General features: G+C 35.2%; 1 protein-coding gene across 2 annotated transcripts in view; it reads left to right on the top strand.

The window, feature by feature from the left end:
- RASA1 (RAS p21 protein activator 1) overlaps positions 1 to 21,019 on the top strand; it is a 47,572-nt gene that overhangs the window by 9,980 nt on the left and 16,573 nt on the right. For both annotated transcript variants that reach the window (XM_038123663.1, XM_038123664.1), the window contains exons 3-13: positions 828 to 963; positions 1,720 to 1,790; positions 4,481 to 4,598; positions 5,472 to 5,503; positions 7,818 to 7,870; positions 8,492 to 8,642; positions 11,613 to 11,691; positions 14,611 to 14,731; positions 16,842 to 16,998; positions 18,603 to 18,690; positions 20,809 to 20,886. In XM_038123663.1, coding sequence (XP_037979591.1) covers positions 828 to 963; positions 1,720 to 1,790; positions 4,481 to 4,598; positions 5,472 to 5,503; positions 7,818 to 7,870; positions 8,492 to 8,642; positions 11,613 to 11,691; positions 14,611 to 14,731; positions 16,842 to 16,998; positions 18,603 to 18,690; positions 20,809 to 20,886 — 1,084 coding nt within the window. The remainder of the gene's footprint in view (positions 1 to 827; positions 964 to 1,719; positions 1,791 to 4,480; positions 4,599 to 5,471; positions 5,504 to 7,817; positions 7,871 to 8,491; positions 8,643 to 11,612; positions 11,692 to 14,610; positions 14,732 to 16,841; positions 16,999 to 18,602; positions 18,691 to 20,808; positions 20,887 to 21,019) is intronic.

Here is a 21,019-nt window from a genome sequence, read left to right as displayed (position 1 = left end):
CAAAAAATCCCAAAGCAAAAAACACTAAGAGATTGTGTGTTTAGTAATTTAAAAATTTGCAGGAAACAGCTTTCAGCATATGTCCTGAGCATTGTTTTCTGACTTTTGTTGCAGTGCTATATGCTTATGAGCTTGGACTTAATATCTGAACATTCATCTCTGTATGCATTTTACATTACTTCCTGGGAGAAACAGCTTAATTCACATTATGCATTAACTACTGAAATGGTTGTGTGGGCTTTTTCCCATTACATATAAAAATTTTCAATTGAGTTTCAGGAGATACTTTGATTATTCCAAAATAATTTCTTAACTTTTAATATGGATGCTAAACTGACTGTAACAAAATGACTAATTTTTGATGGTGTTTGCTTTCTGCATTGTATAGTTTTGAAGTGTAGTAGTTTTTTGTTAAAGTACTTTGCTACTTTGTTCAGTTTATGTCTGTTATAAAAGATGTATGTTGTGCATAATACAAGTAATAATGCTGTTGTGTAGTTATGCATTATTTCAGTTTTCCAGGATGTTAACGCTTACTTTATTTTAAATTTCATTTAGTTCTGACAAATGTACTGTCTTTTTCTGTGAATCAGCACTTCTTTAGATAAAAAACTGGTAAAACTCATAAAATATATGTATGAATATTTTTGATAAAATATTCATTAGGTTTATTTACATGTTTACAGAGAGTCTGTAATACTGCATTTTGCTGAATATGGGCACTGTTTTAAGAATTAAACATGATGCTAATCTCTTTTTCTTCAAAAAAATTGGTAGCAAAGGTTTTTCTAATGTCAAGCTTCTGGTGTTTTTTTTTTTTTTAACAGGATTATTGCCATGTGTGGAGACTATTACATTGGTGGGCGTCGCTTTGCTTCACTCTCAGACCTGATCGGTTACTACAGTCATGTGTCCTGCTTGCTGAAAGGGGAAAAGCTCTTATTTCCAGTAGCACCTCCAGAGGCAAGTAAAAAAAAATTCCTGAAGACTAACTTACTAAAATGTTTGTAACTTTATTCACTATTCAAAATTTTCTTTGGGGAAAAAAATTTTAGAAAGCTTCCTGTCATTTTGCATAGGCATATGTGGAACAGTAGGGAGTATAAAAATGCATTTTTACTGATACAAAGTAATGACGAAAAATTTTGCTATTTAATAAAAATACATAATGAGGAAGATAGAGGTATTGCAGTTATTGTACAATATAGTAACATCATTTTAAGTAGACAGAGAAAAACAAGTCTACGACAAATAGACTGTGTTCTTGTAATAAAGAGCACTGTTGCAGTGTAACCTTCACTGTTCTGTCACATTTTGGATATCTAACAATAGTTTCAAATGCATCCTGAAGATAACCAAGGTTTCTTTCACATGTCCATCCTTAAAACAACAAAAGTAAATAAAGTGAAAAAAACCACTGTAAAATATCCCCTGTAACAATATCCAAAATGTGAATAAAGATGTTTCTGAATGTTAAAATTCTGGACATTATTTCCACTCTTAAGTGAAAAAAAAATTTAAAGTAAGTGCTCTTAGTCAACAAATTACATGTTTCTAGCTGACAGTGGTTTTGAGCTTTGGAAATATAAAATTGGCAAGGCAGATATAAGTGGTGTTCTTTGCCTCATAATAGCATAAGGCTGGGGAGAAAGATTCTACAGCATATAATATACAGTACAGAGTATAGAGAAAAAACCATTGCTCTTTTTTAAACTATAGCCTGTGGAAGACAGAAGGAGAGTTCGAGCAATTCTACCTTACACCAAAGTGCCAGAAACTGATGAAATAAGGTATGTTTGAATAACAGTAGTAGCTGTGAAATTCTGAAGAGTATTCATAAATAGTAATAATTTAGGTAGGTGTTCGTATGCAAGTATTTTCCAATTGCATCTTAAACTTGACACAGATTAACAGATGATGTCTCTCTGTTCTTTGGTTGGAAATAAGAATAAGACGTTTTGTTCTTAGTATATCTGTTTTTATTAATTAAATGGAAAGTACATGAAGGTACATAGAATTAAAATGTTATAATTTTGAAATACATTTTATTAAGACCTAGATTTTTACCAAAAGGATAAATTTATGTGTCAAAGAATTCTGTATGGAAATGCTTTATCTGAGTGTGTGAAAGAAATGAGCTAGGCTTTTTTCTGAACTGCCACAGAACTATTAGATGTGTAGTTGAGGCAAACAATTCACATCACTAGAAAGAGGAACTGGGCCTTGACTATTTAAAAATTTAAGAATGGAAGAAGTGAGTCTTTCAATAGAAGACCATTTTCTGGTTACTTGGGATTGATACTGCTTTCTTGAGATAATTTTTTTCCAGATGAAAAAATAGAGGGATTTGAAAGTGATTTGTGGTGATTTTTAATCTTTCTAATGAGACAGATTTCATAAGCTGATGTAATACACCAGTTGAATTGGGAATTTTGTTAGGTTTAATATTATTATCTTAAAATGTAGAGAAAAATATGAGAGCTTTATATCCTCATTTGGACTCACAGTCCAGTCTGATCCTTTGAAGGATGATGTGAGGATACTTGTTTTTGTAATTATAATGGCACATTGCAGCTAAGGCTTCCTACTCTGTAAGAACAACAGAAAAAAAAGAATCCTTTACGTGTCTTATTGCACCTATCAGCTTAAAAGGAAATAGCATTTTATTGTTTGCTATCATAACAAAATTTTTAGGCAATTAAACCTTTTCTTCCTCTTTTAGGATAGAGCTGAAATGCAGAGTTCATATTTGTGTTTTGAGGTCTACATGGCTAAAATAGTTCTGTTCACGGCATAGCCAAGACTAGAGTTCTCAAGTTTGTTCTAGACTGAATTACTATGCTCTTGAAGAAATTATGTATTTCAGAGAATATTGACTTAGAATTTTAATATCATAGTAAATATTTCTTAAGTTTGAAGTATTACTGAGTTAATTTCAACCTGTGTTCCATGCAGTAACTATGCAGTGATAGCAGGTGCTTTTGTTGTTTGTCACCTGTTAAAGCTGAATAGCAGTTGAATTTATTCTTTGTTTTCAATAGTGGTTTGTTGAATTTTGATTTTTCTGTTGACCTACTTCAAATGAGAGCCGTGCCATAGACATTTGCTATGAAATTTTGAATTGAAATGGTAGTTAATGAGATTCACTCTATCATTTTTCCTGTACCTTGATGCATCATGAAACATGGTCAGAAATTCTGTGCTGCAGTGACCTGAATTTGTGTTCTTAACATTTAAGGAGTAACTGTCTTCCAGAAATGAAAACTCCCTTAGACCAGGTGCTGGGTCCTCCACTTTGGCCACAGTAACCCCTCCGCAGAGCTAGAAAGTTCCCCAGTGGAAATGGACCTGGGGGTGCTGGCCAGCAGCTGGCTGAAGATGAGCCAGCTATGCCCAGGTGGCCAAGAGAGTCAATGGCATCCTGACTTGGATCAGCAGTAGGACTATGAAAACGATTCTTTCCCTGTGCTCAACGCTGGTGATGCCACCCCTTGAGTACTATGTCCAGTTCTGGGCCATTAAACTCAGGAAAGACATTGGGGTTCTGGAGTGTGTCCAGAGAAGGTAATGGAACTAGTAAAGTGTCTGGAGTACAAGTCTGTTAGAAGCAGCTGTAGAGCCTCGGCCTGGAGAGAAGTAGTCTCAAGGGAGATCTCATTGCTCTCTACAACTCCCTAAAAGAAGCATGTAGCCAGGTAGGGTTCAGTCTCTTTTGCCAGACAACCAGTGACACGATAAGAGGACATAATCTTAAATTCCCCTTTAGTCTACAGGGTGGCTTTAGGTTGGACATTAGGGGAAAATTTTTCACTGAAAGGGTGATTAGACATTGAAATACTGCCCATAGAGGTGGTGGAATCACTGTCTCGGAAGGTGTTTACTGAAAGACTGGATGTTGCACTTAGTGCCATTGTCTGGTTGACATGTGGTGTTTGGTAGAGGGTTGGACTCAAAAATATAAGAGGTAATTTACAACCTATTTGATTCTGTGATTCTCTGATTCTGAATGTTAATACTTCTTACGCTTGTAGCTAATTGCATGGCATCTATGGTAACTGCTCTGTATTCTCTATGCATCACTTTTCTTCATATGTGAGAACATAATGAATAGCTATTCCACAGCTTACATTATGCAAGGTAATTTTTCAATGAAAGGAATATTATTTTCTTATAGACTGCTAAGGGTTATTTTATTTGTGTTGAATATTTGGTCTCTCTTGATAAAAGAACAATATTACTGTATTTTAATAGTAGCCACTTAACTGTGAGGAAAAATACACATGTGCTTGGAATAACAGTTCCTGAATTTTTTACAAACAGGTTTTCCCAAATATTTCATGGGAATTATATTCAAGAATTCATTGTATTCACTCAAATTATATTATGATTATTCATTAAACTTTATAGTCTGATTTAAACTGAGTATAATTTAAATCATGCTTTTTTAGTCTGATTTAAATCTTGCTGTAACCCTCTTCAGTTTCCTTAAAGGAGACATGTTTATTGTCCATAATGAATTGGAAGATGGCTGGATGTGGGTTACAAACCTACGGACAGATGAACAAGGTCTTATTGTGGAAGACCTGGTAGAAGAAGTGGTAAGTAATTTTTGTATTCAAATTTCTTAAATGAATGGGATTTTTTTATAAAATAATACTGAACAAAAACTAGTGACATTTAATTGCCTAATTAAATTGCCATTTAATTTTCTAATTATGTACTTTTCTGAACCTAGTAAATTCATCTAGTAGTTCTAAAAAACTAAAACAAACCTTTAAGCATAGTTTATTATCAAAAAATGTTTATTCATGTGTTGTCCAAAGATAAGTGCAAATGAATGGTACTAAATTTACTAGGCATTTCCCTAAAGTCTACTGTATCTACTTGAATTTCTTTCTTGCAATTGCCATGAAATGTTCACTAAATGAACAGAATGTAATTTTGCATTGTGGTAGGTCTATCTCTTTATTCTAGGATGAAATTTGGGTTAAAAATTTATTGGTGAGAAGAAAAAAAGAAAAAAAAAATTTTTTATAATACCTTCTTACACAGTATGTATGTTTTGCCAATAGCGATGTTACTTGAGATGCTTCTCAGAGATGACCTCTGTCAGGATGTGAATAGCTAAACTGAAATGACAGTACTAGACTGTTGATCTGTAGACTGATAGGTCAGTGGTAGTTTAATGTTAGGAAGGCTGAGAAGGCTGAAACTTTCTAAAAAGCTACCACCTCCAAGGGACTTGGATAATTTATGAAGTAATCATCAGAAATAACATTTTTGCTGAATTTTCACCTAATGAATGAAGAGGAAAGCTTTTCATAGAACTGTATTAAGTCCTTTAGGTAGAAAATGCCTCAGGTGTCTAAATGCCATTTTTTTTCTACAGAAGGTCTTAAATTAATGCATTTTCTTTTTTTTAAATTGAATTATACTGTTGTCATTCACTTGATATGTTAATTTTCTCATAGGGAAGAGAAGAAGATCCCCATGAAGGCAAAATGTAAGGAGTTTTGTTTTGTTGTTTGAAAGCAATTGTAGCTGTTTGTCAAGTTCTACTGTGAGGTTTCTAATTTTTTGAGAAAGTGACTGAAGAGATTTTCTTTTAATCTCAAGACTTCTTTATATACTAGCTGCTGCAGATGCAGGGATAATTAACGTAAAAAAGTCCTATAATAGTTGTGTCTGTCAAATGGATATCACAGTGGTGAAATCTTAGATGAGGCCATGTATGATCACTTTCAGCCAAAATATGCACAAGAGAGTATTTCTTGAACACAGTTGCCTTGGAGATAACAGCTCTCAATATTGTACCAAAGTACTATTAGAACAGTGTCTCCTGTTTGCTTCATGGGCTAGAGCATAGATGTTTTGGAGAGTAGGAGAGCTCTGCAGAGGGATCTGGAGAAGCTGGGTCAGTAAGGCCAACGGTATGAGATAAGTAATGGTTTCTGCCCATGGTTCATAACAGCCCCTGCAGTGCTGCAGGCTGTGGCAGTGGCTGGAAAGCTGCTCAGCAGAAAGGACCTGAGGTGCTGGTTAACAGTGGCTGAACATGAGCCAGTGGAGGCCCAGGAGACCAAGAAAGCCAATGGTGTCCTGGCTTGGATCAGCAATAGTGTGGCCAGAAGGTCAAGGGCAGTAACCATCCCCCTGTACTCAGGATTTGCGAGGCCACACCTTGATTTCTAGTTTCAGTTTTGGGCTCTCATGGCAACAAAGATACTGAGGTGCTTCAGTGAGTCCAGAGAAGGGAAGCAGAGCTGGGGAGGGGGTCTGGAGCACAAGTCTGATGAGAACCATTTGAGGGTGCTGGTGGGGCACAGCTTAAAGAAAAGGAGGTTTAGGGAGAATCTTATTGCTTTCTACAGATGCCAGAAAGGAGGTTGTAGCTAGAAGAGGTCTGTTCTCCCAGGTAGCAAATTATAGGAAAAGAGGAAGGTCACTCAAATTGCACCAAGGGAGGATTAGATTGGATATTAGGCAAGATGCCTTCACTGAAAGGATTGTCAAGCCCTGGAACAGGCTGCCCAGGGCAGTGGTGGAATTACCATCTCTGGAGGGATTTAGAAGGTGTGTAGATGGGGCACATGGGGACATCAGTTTAGTGATGGCCTTGGCAGTGCTGTGTTAAGGATTGGACGTGATGATCTTAATGGTATTTTCCAATGCAAAGGATTCTGTGTTCGTACAATTCTGTGATTCTTGTAACACTTAAAGTTTGAAGAAAAAGTCACAGGATTCTGTCTTTGCTTCTATTTGTTTAAATACCTAAAAAAATTTAAGAAATTCAACTTAGAATCAGCAGTGTGTTGATATATCAGTCTGTTAATAGACTACATTCATAAGTGAAGATGAATGGCAGATAGATGTGAAAAATGTCTAATCCCTTGATGACTTATCTGATGTCCTCATTTGTTTGTAATATTTGTTCTTGCTGGTTTTTTGCTGTTTCCCACTTTCCAAGAGGCTGGTGGCAGAAGGAGGCATTTCAGTGGTCTATTTGGTTTTACTGTGTTCTGCTAGTCAGTTTGGCAATATGGATATCTTCAAATGTGGAAATTTCATGTTTGGAAAGTAGCTTGTAGGGGATGTGTGGAGCTTTGATTCTGTCTTTCAACTGTTGTTTACCATTCAGAGGAATCCATATTAATATCTGAAGGTAGTATAGAAAGAAAGCCAGAAATTGGGGTCTTTTCTTATAAAGGCACCGTATCTTTAGCTTTCCTTCTAATACAGATTATTAAGTTGTAGCATGTCAAGCTTTTCTGAATAGTGGTAAATATCATGCCAAAACTAGGCAGCGGCTGTGAACTTTTGTGGGGTACTACTCTGACACAAGACTCTGGAAAAGTACAAGGTGTGAGATCAAAGCAGTTTATATTCATTAATCTAACAAAGCTAGGTTTTTTTTCCACAGCTCTGGCAAATTTGAGTTTGAGGTTTTCTGTGTATAACTTCATGTTTGAGCTTCAGATTTCATGATTCTAGTACATTGCTGTATGACTTCAAATAATGACTTTCAAATTACCTACTTTTTGGACAATACATATCAATCTCTGAACTGACTTGTATTTGAACATTAGCTACAAGTGTTTTATTGAAAGTAATTTATTTATATACCTATTAGTGTTAGTATTTTCATGTTGTTGGGAGGAGAGAATCATTAAGTAGCATGGACATTGATTGTCTCATCTGTATATTGGGTCTTTTAAAATAAAGATTAATTCATAGGTGCCAGAGCCTTGGATGTCAGCACAACCAAAAAATAGAGCTGGTAGTCTTGCTTTCTAATTTTTCTCTTCATCTTTGTTAAGATGGTTCCATGGGAAGATCTCCAAACAAGAAGCTTACAATTTGCTGATGACAGGTATGTGTATTTTGGATGTGAAATACAGTGAAAGTGAAACGGCACAAAGTGATCCTGTTAATATTAAACTATGGCAAAAAACTTCCTTTTATGTCTAAACATAAATGAGTGGTTTAGGTTCTCCAGTTCCTCTGGGTGCTACCTCAGTAGAATACTACTTTGGAAGGAAACTTTCATGACTATTAGTACTGAGTATGTTCTCAAGTAAAGTTAATCTAATAATTTTTGATTTAATTAATTTTTAAATTGTTTTATGTGGAATCAATTATTTCGCTTTCATAAAGCAAGTATTTCTTTAAATGAAAACAGTACTTCTGATCCATCTTGTTTAATACCCTACTTTAAATACTGGCGCACAGATTTGAAAATGTTATCAAACTTTTTTTGTATAATGTTTTAAAGATATGGCAAAGATGTGCCTAGGTTGCAGGCTACAGCTGAACCATTTTTTGTTAATTTTGGTGGTTTAGTACTAGTTCTTCTAGTTTGAGATCACTACTGGAATTTACCTTAATAGGGTTTGTGTTTCTTCAAGTGTGCAGTTCTTTCTAGCTTATGTAGAAATAGATTTTGTAAGAGTTTACATATATCACTAAGAAAAATAACATGATGTCTTTTCAGTTGGTCAGGTGTGTAGTTTTCTTGTGAGGCCTTCAGATAATACTCCTGGTGATTATTCACTTTATTTCCGGACCAGTGAAAATATTCAGCGTTTTAAAATATGTCCAACATCAAACAATCAGTTTATGATGGGAGGCAGATACTATAATAGGTGAGTTCTTGTGGCAAAAGGAATTATGTATATTTTGTGCTTGTATAACTTGCTCCTGATAATTACTTACTACTAAGATTTTAAGACTGTAGTTTCCTTTATACTAAATATTTTCTTTAATTTCCATAGTAGTTATTTCTAACTGAGCAGATTCTTACAGCTTAAATAGCCTAAGTGTAACTTGTTTCTCTTGAAGTATTTGTGCTTGTTCTGCCAGCCAGTTGCTTCACTCTGTAAATTGTGGTTTGAATGGATCATGTGGATCCATAAATCGTGTATCTGTAATTAAGAGATTACTCTATTTGAAGCGACTTGGAAGCTTCTACATGCATTCTTATCTGTTTGAAAAGGGGAAAATAAAAATGCTAATTTTATCTAAGACAATTAATAGAGTTTTCAAATAATAGAAATGGGTATTTACAAGAAAGGGGAAAAAATGTCTTAGTTGTTGGAAAAAATTGCTTAATTACATTGAAATATGTGCATGGTACTTGGAGCAAAAATACTGATCATTTAGAGTGAACAAACTTAGGATGCATTTCTTTTGCCATTGATGAAAAAAATAGTAATTTGTACAAAACAGAGAAATAATGAGGTCTTTCCCCTTTAATGGGAGAAACTATCAGTACACCTCCATCTTTGATAGTATTTTTTTAGAGTTGTTGTATCTGGAAGAATTTTCGGTAGTGAAAACTCACCTTCCTCCTTAAACAGAGATCATTGCCTGCCTTAAAAACATTTTTCCAGTCCTGCTCACCTAGAACAAGGGCATTCTTAACCCAGTAGAGAATTTCTGTCACTTCTGAGTGGATAGAGATGTAGCAGCTGTGTCTGAGAAAATGTCAAGGTCTCCTCACTAAGTTCAGTAGACTTTTTCATAATACTTCACTCACATGATGCTGTGAGGCTAAATAATTTGGTCCTTATGAACCTGTGCCCATTTCACACCCAGGCTGCTTGAATACCTTCTTCCTTAATCAGTCTGCCCTCCAGCCATCCTTACTGAAAACTAGGCTAGCTGCAGGGTCAGCCTTTCATGGAGGTAAATGCCAATTTCTAGTTGAGTGGCTTAGGAGGAGGATGATAGGCCAGGAGCCCCCCCACCCTTGGTGATGTCAAATTAATCATCAAGCTAGTGGAACTCTTATTAGTCTCAGATGGGTTTGTAGCAATAAATAGTACACTTTAGTGTACACAAGCAGTACCTTGTTATTGCTTCAGATTACTTTATAATACAGTGCTGGATTCACTTGGTGTGTAGATTACATTTGTCTGAAAGAGGTTCTATGCAGATGAATAGAAAACAAGATTTTAAAGTTAAGCAGCAATAAATTATGACAAAGTGCTTTAAGAATTTCTTTTAGTATTTTGGTATGTAGTTTTCCAGAGATCTTCCTTAATGTCAAAGAAAATCTTTGTTTTTGTTGTATGTTTAGGAGAATTATCACTATACTCTGAAGGTGATATTCAGTTCAAATTTCTAAGTGTATAAGGTTGGTAAATTTGCTGGAAGTTCAAACATATAATGAAGAACACAGCCCTTAGGTGCTTCATCAAGGCTTGGAGTCCTAGTCTAAATGTTACTCTAACTAGAGAAGGAGTTTTTAAATACAACTGACTTTATTCTTCGGCTCGTATTACAAAGTTGCAGAAATTTTGCAGGCACCTGCTCCTTACATTGAGGAACTCCTAATGGCATTTTTAATCAAGGAAGCAGATGGTGCATTGAAGGTCAAGGTATTCCTGATTTGATGAGTGAGAAAATTTATATAATGCTATTTGATTGATTAGAAAATGTTGGTAGTAGCTATTCAACCTGTGAAATGGAATGACTGAGTCATTGTTTTTTGTAGTGTGACACAGTTGAAATTCTTATGTAGAAAACAGCATATACAGACAGCATCTCAGTAAAAATTGAAATTAATTACTTGATTTCATTAAAACTGAAAGAAACAGTCTCATTTTATGTATCTGAAAAATAAAAGTACTTGTGAGAGGGATTAATTTTATCAAGTTTACCTAGTTCATAGCTTCAGAATGAAATAGAAAAGCCAACCAAGATACCTTGATAAAGCTTTATTTAGAAGTTTTTGAGATTTTTTTTTACGGTATCAGCTATTTTACCTGCATTGCACATATGCCTTATTTGTATCTTTGCACACACAGCTGAGTATGCATGAACTGAGAAGTCACACTGAGTATATTTTTATTTATTTAATTACTTTAGCTCTTTTTCTAAATGGATATTTGCATATAAATTAATAATTTCTGTTGATGTCCCTGTTGCTGTTCTTTATGACAGTGTAAATTTCAGTAGTGCGAAAATAAATTAGAGCAAATTAAATGCCTTGAATTTCAGCTAGTATCTCTCACTACTTCTCTCCTGAGCCTTCCAAGTGCGATTGCAGTCTGAATCTGATGACTAGAATGAGTGCATCCCTGTAGAGGAGTGCTACTTTCATGAGTATTTAAAAGGATAGCTCAGTGATTTCTGGTCGTAATCTGTATAAGCCCTGCTACCAGCCTTTTCTGTTTTCTATTCCTGTCCTCTTAGTATGGGATTCCACTTCACTCAGAGTATGTCCCATTCCACTTAGCTAATTAGTCTGGTACTTGGAAAATTATTGCCAATGAAATAGTAATTTTTCAGCCCGGATGGAAAGTGGGTAATGCACGTGTACTACCTGAATGTGGAAAGTGCAGTGTCCTCATTTGATGTTTTAAGCAAGTAATTAAAATATTTTGCAGAGTTTAGGATTAATACATTCTGAATACAGTTTTGTGAACTTTCTTGACTTCAGTAGATTAGTAAATCCTCATTCCTTTGAAATTAGATTATGATGATTAACACTTGATTTTATTAAAACTTTGAGGGGTTGTTTTCTGTGGTTTTATGGAAAAGCAGATTCTCAAACGGTGGAAAAACTAATGTGTTTTAACATTTCAATATTCTTTTTCTTACTGAAACAGCATTGCTGACATCATTGAGCACTACAGAAAAGAACAGATTGTTGAAGGATACTACTTAAAAGATCCTGTTCCAATGCAGGTAGGATTTAATCTCTGAGCCTTTGATGTTGAAGTCACAGACTGAATCACTGTCAAATCAATTTATGAAGTAAATTACAGCGGAGATACTAGTGGTAGTTAAAAAGCATCATCTCCAGTAGCTAGTCATCAACAGTTTCAATGTTTTCAGCTCATCTGTTTCTTTTGTTTTATCCTCAAATACATACACTTACTGAAGACTGGCTTGTAGTCAACAGAAAGTATGGGAAGTTCTGTCTATGCTGTGAGGTGTTCAGCCTCTACTCTGTGTCCCTAGTTTCTGGGCTCCTGCTTTGATTTAGTCCCATATTAAGGGGACCAAGTCTTTCCTTCTCTCTTCCGTGTCTGGGGTTTTTCTTCTGTCACAGGAAACCTTTACACACTGAAAAGCTTCAGGAGTGGTTGCAGGGCTGGGGCTGCAGCACTTGTTCTGAAGCACACTTGCCCCGTAGCAGAAATTGATTTTAAGAGATCACCAGTAATAAGCATTCCACATCATTTAGCTTTTCATGAGCTTATAGCTAGTTATAAAATTTACATACCTATTCTTTTCTTTTTCTGTTGCCAAGCTTTCCTGTTTCAGAGGAAATCAGAAATTTGCTGTTCTTGTCCTCTCTGAAGAGAGTTGCAGCCAATTCCCCTTTGTGGCATCTTTTTTATTAATATGAGAGCATTTCTTCTGTTCACCAAACTAAGCACACAGAAGCTGATCCTGTCTCTTTGTAATGTTTTCATAGTTCTCTTTCTGCTACCAGTTTTGGTGTGAACTCACCTTTCTTGAGCATGTACCAGAACAATTTAGAGTAGTACCATGTTATGCATAATTCCCTTTCCCTCTGGAAAGCACTTAACGAATATATATAATTTTATATATATTTAAATATATATGTAATATGTGGTGGGTTGACCCTGGTGAGCTGCTAAGGACCTGCACCTTTGTTTGCTCATTCCCTATTCTTGTGGAATGGGGCAAAAGCAGAGAAACTCCTGGGTTGAGATAAATACTGTTTTATAAGCAGAGAAAGGGGTGATACTAAAGCAAACACTCAGCACCTCTCACAAGTAGACTAATGCCAAGATGCTCTCTGAGACCTCCCTGTGCCCACATGCTTATTGCTGATGTTACATGACAGGGAATATCCCTCTGATAAATTGGCATCATCTGTCCTGGCTATCTCTGTTCCCAGCATATTGTCCAGCAAGCCACCTCACTGAGGAAGGGGGCAGAGTGGGAAATGGAGAAAGTCCTGAGGCTATGCAGGTACTGATCAACAAAAGCCAGGACACTGGTATGTTACCAATGCTGTTTCATCCACAAAACCAAAACACAGCACCTTAGGGGCTGCCATCCCATCCTTGTGAGACCAGTATGATAGCATAGCCAACAGTTCACAGCCCAGTCGTCCAATGAGTGCTCAGCTGTTCACATCTCATTTTCTGTAAGTATTGACAGGTGTAACTGCTGGGTTGCACTAAGAAATACATTCCTTGCTATTGCAATCTTTCCTATACTGCTAGTTGTGTTGTGTCCTTGGTGCTTCCCCATTGTTTCCTGCTGTTAACTTGTGCTCGGTCATGTGATTGAGTCAGAAAGCAAATAGAAATTCTGAGACTGCTCCTTGGAAAACTTAATTACTAACTTCTTCATTATTCCACTTTAATAATGGCAGTAAGTCTTCATTTTAGCTTTCCGCATATGTGAAACATACAGTTTCTGTATTAATAAACTCTTTATTGACTCATTTTCCATGTGAGAGTATTTCAGATTCTTTTAACCTAGCCATATGCACTTGTGACTTTATTTGAAAATATAGTGCTCACTGGTGCAGTTAATGTTCAGCTTACCCTCCCTTCCATGTAGCACCACACTGTATTTTTGAGGGGGAAAAATAATTCAAAAGTTTTGCATCATTTTAGATCAATCTGATGAAATTCCTGTCTGATATGGTATTTACTTAAAGATGTCTTGTTTGGTGCACTACTGCTTGTGCATTTATGTTAAAAATATTACTTTGATAGATAATCATGTTATGTTACGTTATCATTTCATAACATATGGATATAGCTTCCATTGTTGGTCCTGTAATTCCTATTAGTATTACCAAATTATTTTTCATCTTGCTGTTGTTGTTTTGATCAAAATCATAATTCTTGCAAATAAATGCACAGGAAGAAAAGTAGAATATTATGTAAGAACCAGTTCATATGTTTCTTTTCATCTCGGCGATGTCCTTACTACTTTATAGTCTTGCTTTTCTTGTTTTTTTTATGGCTAAAGAACTTTTGTTCATCAGCTTACTTAGTAAGGTCAGACCTGGCTTGGGTTTTGGTCATATTTATTACTTGCATTTCTAGATACTACCATTTTTTGGGTGAATTTATCTTTTTTCTATTTCCTGTTTCTTCCTTTCTTCTCTTGTCCTGAATTCTGCTCAGTTACAACATGTGAGTTCTAATGAGATTAATGAGGGACTGTGCCACTTTGAGTTGGTTTTAATTACGATTTGCTCCATTTTTGTTGCTTCAGAGTTTATCCATGATATCTCAGGCCTGTGAGCTTTGGTAGAAGACATTTAGAAGCTAGATAAATCTTCAAAGACTGGCATAAATTTTAACACAGTGAAATCACACTGAAACACGATGTTTTTTTGTTTTTACATGGAAAAGACTTACTTTGTAGAAGATGGTCTGTATTGAAAACCGCTATTTTCTTTCAGTTTGGGAAATATGGAAAGAGTTCTAGAACATTTCTAGCATGGGTGTTGTATGAAAAACGAATGCTTTAGTAAAATGCATGAGAGAACAATAGTAATGAGTTAGGTAGGATTCAGTAAGATGATCCTGATTGCAACTTCATAGGATACATTTTTTTAATGGCAGTTTCTGAGCTTAAAGTATGTTTTTCTGACATGTTTTCTAGCACCAAGAGCAAGTGCTTAATGATACAGTGGATGGAAAAGAAATCTACAATACAATTCGTCGGAAAACAAAGGATGCTTTTTATAAAAATATTGTCAAAAAAGGTTATCTTCTGAAAAAAAGTGAGTTATGTTTGCCTCTATTATTTTTTCAAAGGAAGAGAAAAAGCAGATAAGGGTCATAGAATTATACAGTATCTTAAATTGGACGGGAGTCATAAAGATCATGCACAGGTCCCCTGAAAGCTAAACCACATGACTAAGAGCATTATCTAGACACTCCTTAAACCCTGACAGGCTGTGAGCTTTTTCTGCATACCCCATTCTAAGAACCAGCCACCTCCTCAGTGAAGAACTTTTTCCTAAGGTCTGATCTGAAATTTCCCTGCATCAACTTCATTCCATTTCCTTGTGCCCTATTGTTGGTCACTAGAGAGCAGAGATGAGCACCTCCTAGCTGAATTTAATGAATTTAGGGGTACTAGAAAGAGCAAAATTGAAGTGGGCGAAAGTTTCTAGAAAGTGTGTAAGGAGTGTGGAAGATCTCTTTCCTTAAGTAGTAGATGAATAGAACAATGTGATACATGAAATTATATGCAGCATGAAAATTTAGGTTGGCAGTTCTGAAAAAATCAGCACAGCACAAAAAGTAGGCATCGTTGTCAAAGGTAGCATTCAAAATCATGAAATATATTTTCATAAAGTGCTTGTACTTAATATTGAACTCACTAAGTTATAGCTGACAGAGGTTTGAGAGAGCTGGAATAGTGTAAATCTGTACATTCGCTGCAGAGAACAGCTGGTTTAATTTTGTTATTCCGAGTCAGCTTGTATGTTTTCACTCTTAAATTTAAAATGCAGTGTGCCATACGAAGGATATAGTGACTTTTTAGGGTTCTAATGCTGACACAGCATAACATACAATAAGCACATTAAAAGCTGACAGCTTGACTTATTTCAGTGTAACCTTCAGTATTACCCTGAAGAATTTCCATTGAACAAGTTTTGAGGAAGCTGGTCCCTTGCCGAGTGTTATAATTTCTACTTTTTGGAAAAATCAGCATTAATGGACCCAGAAAAACGGTATCAATAACAAGACTTCTGCAAATGACAAGAAGGATAAGTTACAGGTGGTAATCTGGATAGTGACCAAATGCAAGAAAGAAGGTATGGTTTACATACAGCCTAATACAAGAGACATTAAAAAACCCCAAACCACCCCAAACTATACCTTCTGAACAGAATAAGGGAAGCATCTCATTTGTTGCAAAGGTTTATTCTGAAAGGTGTAGAGAGATGTCATGGAGTAAGGAATGAAATGGGAATGACTTGGAAAAATTAGGCTAAAAGAGGCTAAATTGGAGTACTCTTGTAGAGAGATGCACATAGTGTATATGGACTAAATGCAATAAAATCACTCTTCCATCTAGGAATCATAGTGCAATAAATATGTGTTACATATGTATTTTGAAAACAATTTTGCTACTAGTTTATTGAGGCCCCAGTGGATTTATGATGATTAAAGTGTAAAATAAAGGCTGAAGGTTTTTTCTAAATGGTACTCTGATTTAAGCATTAATTTGTTGCAGAATTCTCCTAATCCATTGTAATTAAAAGAACTTTCTCTGCAGCAAGTGGAACCATCCAAATTCTTACATACGGTTGTGCTTGTGGGTTGATTCTGATTTAAGTTTGCCATCCAAATTCTTACATACGGTTGTGCTTGTGGGTTGATTCTGATTTAAGTTTGCATATAAAATATTTCCATTTCTGCTCTTCAGCTATATGTTTTAAGTTATTGTAATGCAGTTAATGGTCAGAGTTTAGAAGTAACTTTCTAATGTTGAGAATCCATTTCTTAAAAAAAAAAATCTAATGAATGGGGTCCACATTGTCGCTATTTGCAATCTATGTAGATAGAGGCATAACACTGAGAGGAGCTCACTGTTGGGGCAGCTCATATGCATTTTCATTATGCTGTTGAAAGCACTGGGATGTTTGAAGAATCTTTTTTTGCAATTCTACCTGCATCTGTGAAGAGGATCTGGTTTTAGTCACATGTTGTATAAAATTGAATGTGTATACTGATGTTATAACTCAAGTGTGACTATCTGTCATTGTTCTTCTCTTCAGAATTTGACAGAAGCTTTACTGCCCTCTTCAGTTTTCTTAATTTACAAAATTTACATGTTGTTTAGACAGTATTGTAACCATTTGCTTGATTCTTGTGCAGGTAAAGGAAAGAGGTGGAAAAACTTGTACTTTATATTAGAGGGAAATGATGCCCAGCTTATTTATTTTGAAAGTGAAAAACGAGCCACAAAACCCAAAGGACTAATAGACCTTAGTGTGTGTTCTGTCTATGGAGTACATGACAGTTTATTTGGCAGGTAGGACATTGGTTTTTTTTATTCTATTGCACCAAGAGTTAATAAGATAAAGAATATTTGTAAATTCTAGAAGTTCTACATTATTTTGCTAGGTATTTGAAAGCTAACCAGGTTAGAAGTCTGAAGGTGCTTTTCTATTTAAAAACAAGTGCTTTGTTTGTAGTATACTAGTTCATAAGTAAACATCCTCAAAGATTGTGAAAAAACAATTACTATACTCAGAGTTACTTACACATCAAATCTTACTTTAATATTTTGATATTCAAAATAATGCTGACCACAGGGGATGTTACTATCAGCAAGCAAGTTGAGAATCAGAAGTCTTTTAGATATCACTAGAAATTAAGAAGAGTGTTTATGTATTTTTTCATTGGTAGTTACAAAAACAACTCCGCTGGCCTGTATTTTATAGAAGAAATAACTATATTGACTTATATAATAAGTGAAAGAAGTTAGAAATTCTGGCTATCCTACAGATCTTAATATTTTTTGAAAAATTATTATATAGACAACTTCTAGTTACTTTGTGAAAAGCTAGAGACAACAAATTGTTAACATTTGGTTAACATTAGTGGCATTTCTTGATCGACAAAGACTGATGCTTTGCTCTGTCTGTGGTTTTTAAATCTTTATAATAATTTTGAAAAAAACTCCAACATCTAACTACTGGAATGAGGAGCACAGATATAGATAAAGATTATTTTTTAAAAATGCTGAAATTTTCCCTGTGTAGTTGACAATTAGGCACGAAGCTTTGGTATATAATGTAATCAATAAAGATTCTGTTTCTTTCTCTTAAACAGCTTTTAAGAAACCTTGTGTTGTGAGTTGGAGCAAAGTTGGGTGCTAGGTGGTACTTACAGGTGTGTAGGAGGACATGCATGGTTGCAGCTGCTTAGGAAGCTGTTAGTGAGGAACTGCAGTTGAGACAGTTCCTCCTGCACTTTAAGTAGCTGATAAAAACCTGTGCCCTTTTCTCAGAAGTATAGTGAAGGCTTTACTTCTGCAGCATTTAAGGTTGTAGAGTTTTGTGTCACATACACTTGAATTGATCTAGTACACATCTTACTGGTCATGAGAGCAGTGGGACACATTCATATAGGGGAATCCTTAGGTTAATACTGTTTCCTAAAAGAAAAATCCTTAATGTGTGATTAACTAGTTGTGAAAAAATGCTGAACTTCCACTGCTTCTAAACTCTCTAATCCTTGTTGACAAGTGTTTTGAGATGGCTGGTTTTTTGCCTTAACTATAAGCCAGCATACATGCCTGTTCATTTCACACCATTCTAAAAATGTGTCATTATTCTGAAGCAGGCTGCATGTACTGTGGTTTTCTTAAAATGACATAATACATTCAAAACCAAAACGCAGTTTTTTGAAGATCTGATAAATCTTGTTGGAAGTCTTCCTCTTTCCATTTTTGATGGTAACATGTAGGTGAACAAACATTGATGCAGTTACTCAATGCACCTTACAGACAAACAGGAGAAATCTGTTAGTTCATTGTAAACTTTGTTTTGGCACAGATCAAGTAAAGGTGTCTGTTAATATGTGAAGATTAATTAAACTTAATTTTTGCTGTTTTTTTTTTTTATTTTTAAGGCCAAACTGTTTTCAGATAGTAGTTCAGCACTTTAGTGAAGAGCATTACATCTTTTACTTTGCAGGCGAAACTCCAGAACAGGCACAGGTGAGAGCTTTTATTTGCTAAGGGTAAAAAAAGTAGCTTTTAGTCTTCTGTTGTTCAGTGATGTTGTCCTTCTGAAACAAGAAGCAAATGTATCACAAATATTTAGTGGTTATATAGCAGGTGTTAAAATGAACGGGTAGCAGATCTCTGAGGGGGAAGGTTGGTGCTGAAAATCCAGCACCCATATTGCCTGTTCTTCAGGGTTTTTGTTTTGACAAATTCCAGTCAGGCTCCATGTGCAGAACTTCAGTTACTTTCTGTTACCTGTTTCTGGAGAACATAGATGTTTTTGACATAGTTCAATTCAGAAGAAAAAGTTTACTCTCCAGGTCTTTTCCATGCTATAAAACACAGCACAGTAAGATAGAGTTTTACTTCAGAGTGAAATAAATAAAATGCTAATGCATGTATGTGTGCCCAGTGACCAAAGTGTATTGAACTGCCTTTTCCAGTTATTTGCTGTGTATATAAACTGGTAGTCATGTATAGTCTTTGGCCCTGATGGTGCACAGTGTAAGGTTTTCTGGGTTTATATGGTATCTTTAGTTACTAGCTCTCTTATTAGTTATGTTCACTGATTAAGAATTGTGGGATAGAAGCCTACTTCTGAGAAATGATTTTACCAGTAGATTGTATCTGAAACAACAGTGTTCTTGTTTAAGTTTTAAGCTCTGCAAGTTTACAGCTCTGATGTATATGTTGCATTAGAAGTTAAGCTTTGCATTTGATGTTATTTGAATGGCATGAAAGCTTTTTGGAGCTCTCATAGCAGACTCTATTCACCAGAGCATGAAGTTTATATAAAGATAATATTTTTTGTGTGCTGTATATCAAGGAAAGCACAGATTTTCTTTTTAAATTAATGCCAATTGTTAAAAATTATTAAATTGCTAAATTTGGAGAGATCACATAAGAATTATATAGTGGAATTTGTCATACAACTGTCAGTGTATTGTCTTTGAGAAGCAGTATGCTGTATCATAATTGAGAGTATATAAATTAAATTCCATGCTCCTTAATTTTTGTCATATCTGTAAAATCTTCAGTTTCCTAAAAAGTAAAATAATTAAGAATGTGTAGAATATAGAATGTACTGTTTTGTTTCCTGAACATTTGGTTTAATTTGGTTTTGAAACTGCTTAACAAGCTGTTCACTGCATTTATACAGAACACAGTTGTTTGATTTCTTTATAATATGGCTTTGGCCCAGAAAAGTTTACAAATATTTATCTTTTGAGAAAGTTCAGCTTTTTTTACTTTCTGACATTTCACAGAAAAATAGAAACTTTGTGTGGAGTGTAGCTGAAAGCTTTTCTTTGGAAGGATTTGAAAGCTGAAGCCTAACTCACAAAGCTGAGAATAGATGCAGTACATATTCCTGTATTTTTAAGATGTGGAAGATGCTGTGAAGAATGATTGAAGCAGTGTTGTGGGGGTTTTAATGACATTGTTAAATTGTACTTTGAGAGTAGATCACAAATCTTTTGAGATATCGACTGAAGAGAAGACTGTTGATCAAAACCCAAATTTTGTGCTTTGCAAGAAATGTCCAGGATTTAATGGCTGGGAGACAGTAACTAGTGAATGAGGCTATAATACATCTTCCACCTTCCAAAGACAAACTGGAGAATGTTGGGTATATGCTCTATACTTCTCTGTTAATTGCTCAGTTTTTGTTTGAAGTATACAGTGTTATGTCTGCCATATGGGACTACTGGAGAGAACTGTTTGAGAGACCAGTTTGGCTTGTTAAATTTTTCAGAAGCAATTTTCTCAGAAGCAAACAACTTTTTCTTAATTATATATACAATTTGCAGTTTCTTGTAGTATCACTACACTGGAAAATTGGCAAAGGTCACACTGTATATCCATTAGTAATTCTTGATAATTCTGAAGGAGAAAATGGTTCAGATTTGCAAATTCCTTATGAGGTTTTGCTTAGTAATGATAATAAATTTGCTTTAATATTCAGACTTTTATACTGTGGAGCTACAGAAAACTTTGGTTTTGCCAAGCTAAAGTGAAAATTGAGATACTTTTTGCAGATATGTCTGTTCCACTGCAAGAAGCTGTATCTGACTTGGCTTCATTACATTCTTTTGCATGTTTCTCTCTTAGGACTGGATGAAAGCTCTGCAGGTGTTTTGCAGTTTAAGAAAAACCAGTCCAGGAACATCAAATAAACGTCTCCGTCAGGTGAAGCTGATATTATGGGGTTGGAGGTGCATGTGGAGGAGTATTTTGCCTTCTCTGTGCAAAATTATATTAATAAGTCTCAGAATTTTTCCTTTCAACAGTAGCAAACCCTGAATAAAAGTTTAAAAAAGTC

This window comes from Motacilla alba, chromosome Z (assembly GCF_015832195.1).
Source record: "Motacilla alba alba isolate MOTALB_02 chromosome Z, Motacilla_alba_V1.0_pri, whole genome shotgun sequence".
Taxonomy (NCBI): domain Eukaryota; kingdom Metazoa; phylum Chordata; class Aves; order Passeriformes; family Motacillidae; genus Motacilla; species Motacilla alba.
The sequence above is the reverse complement of the archived record's forward strand: the minus strand, read 5'-3'. Positions and strand labels throughout refer to the sequence as shown.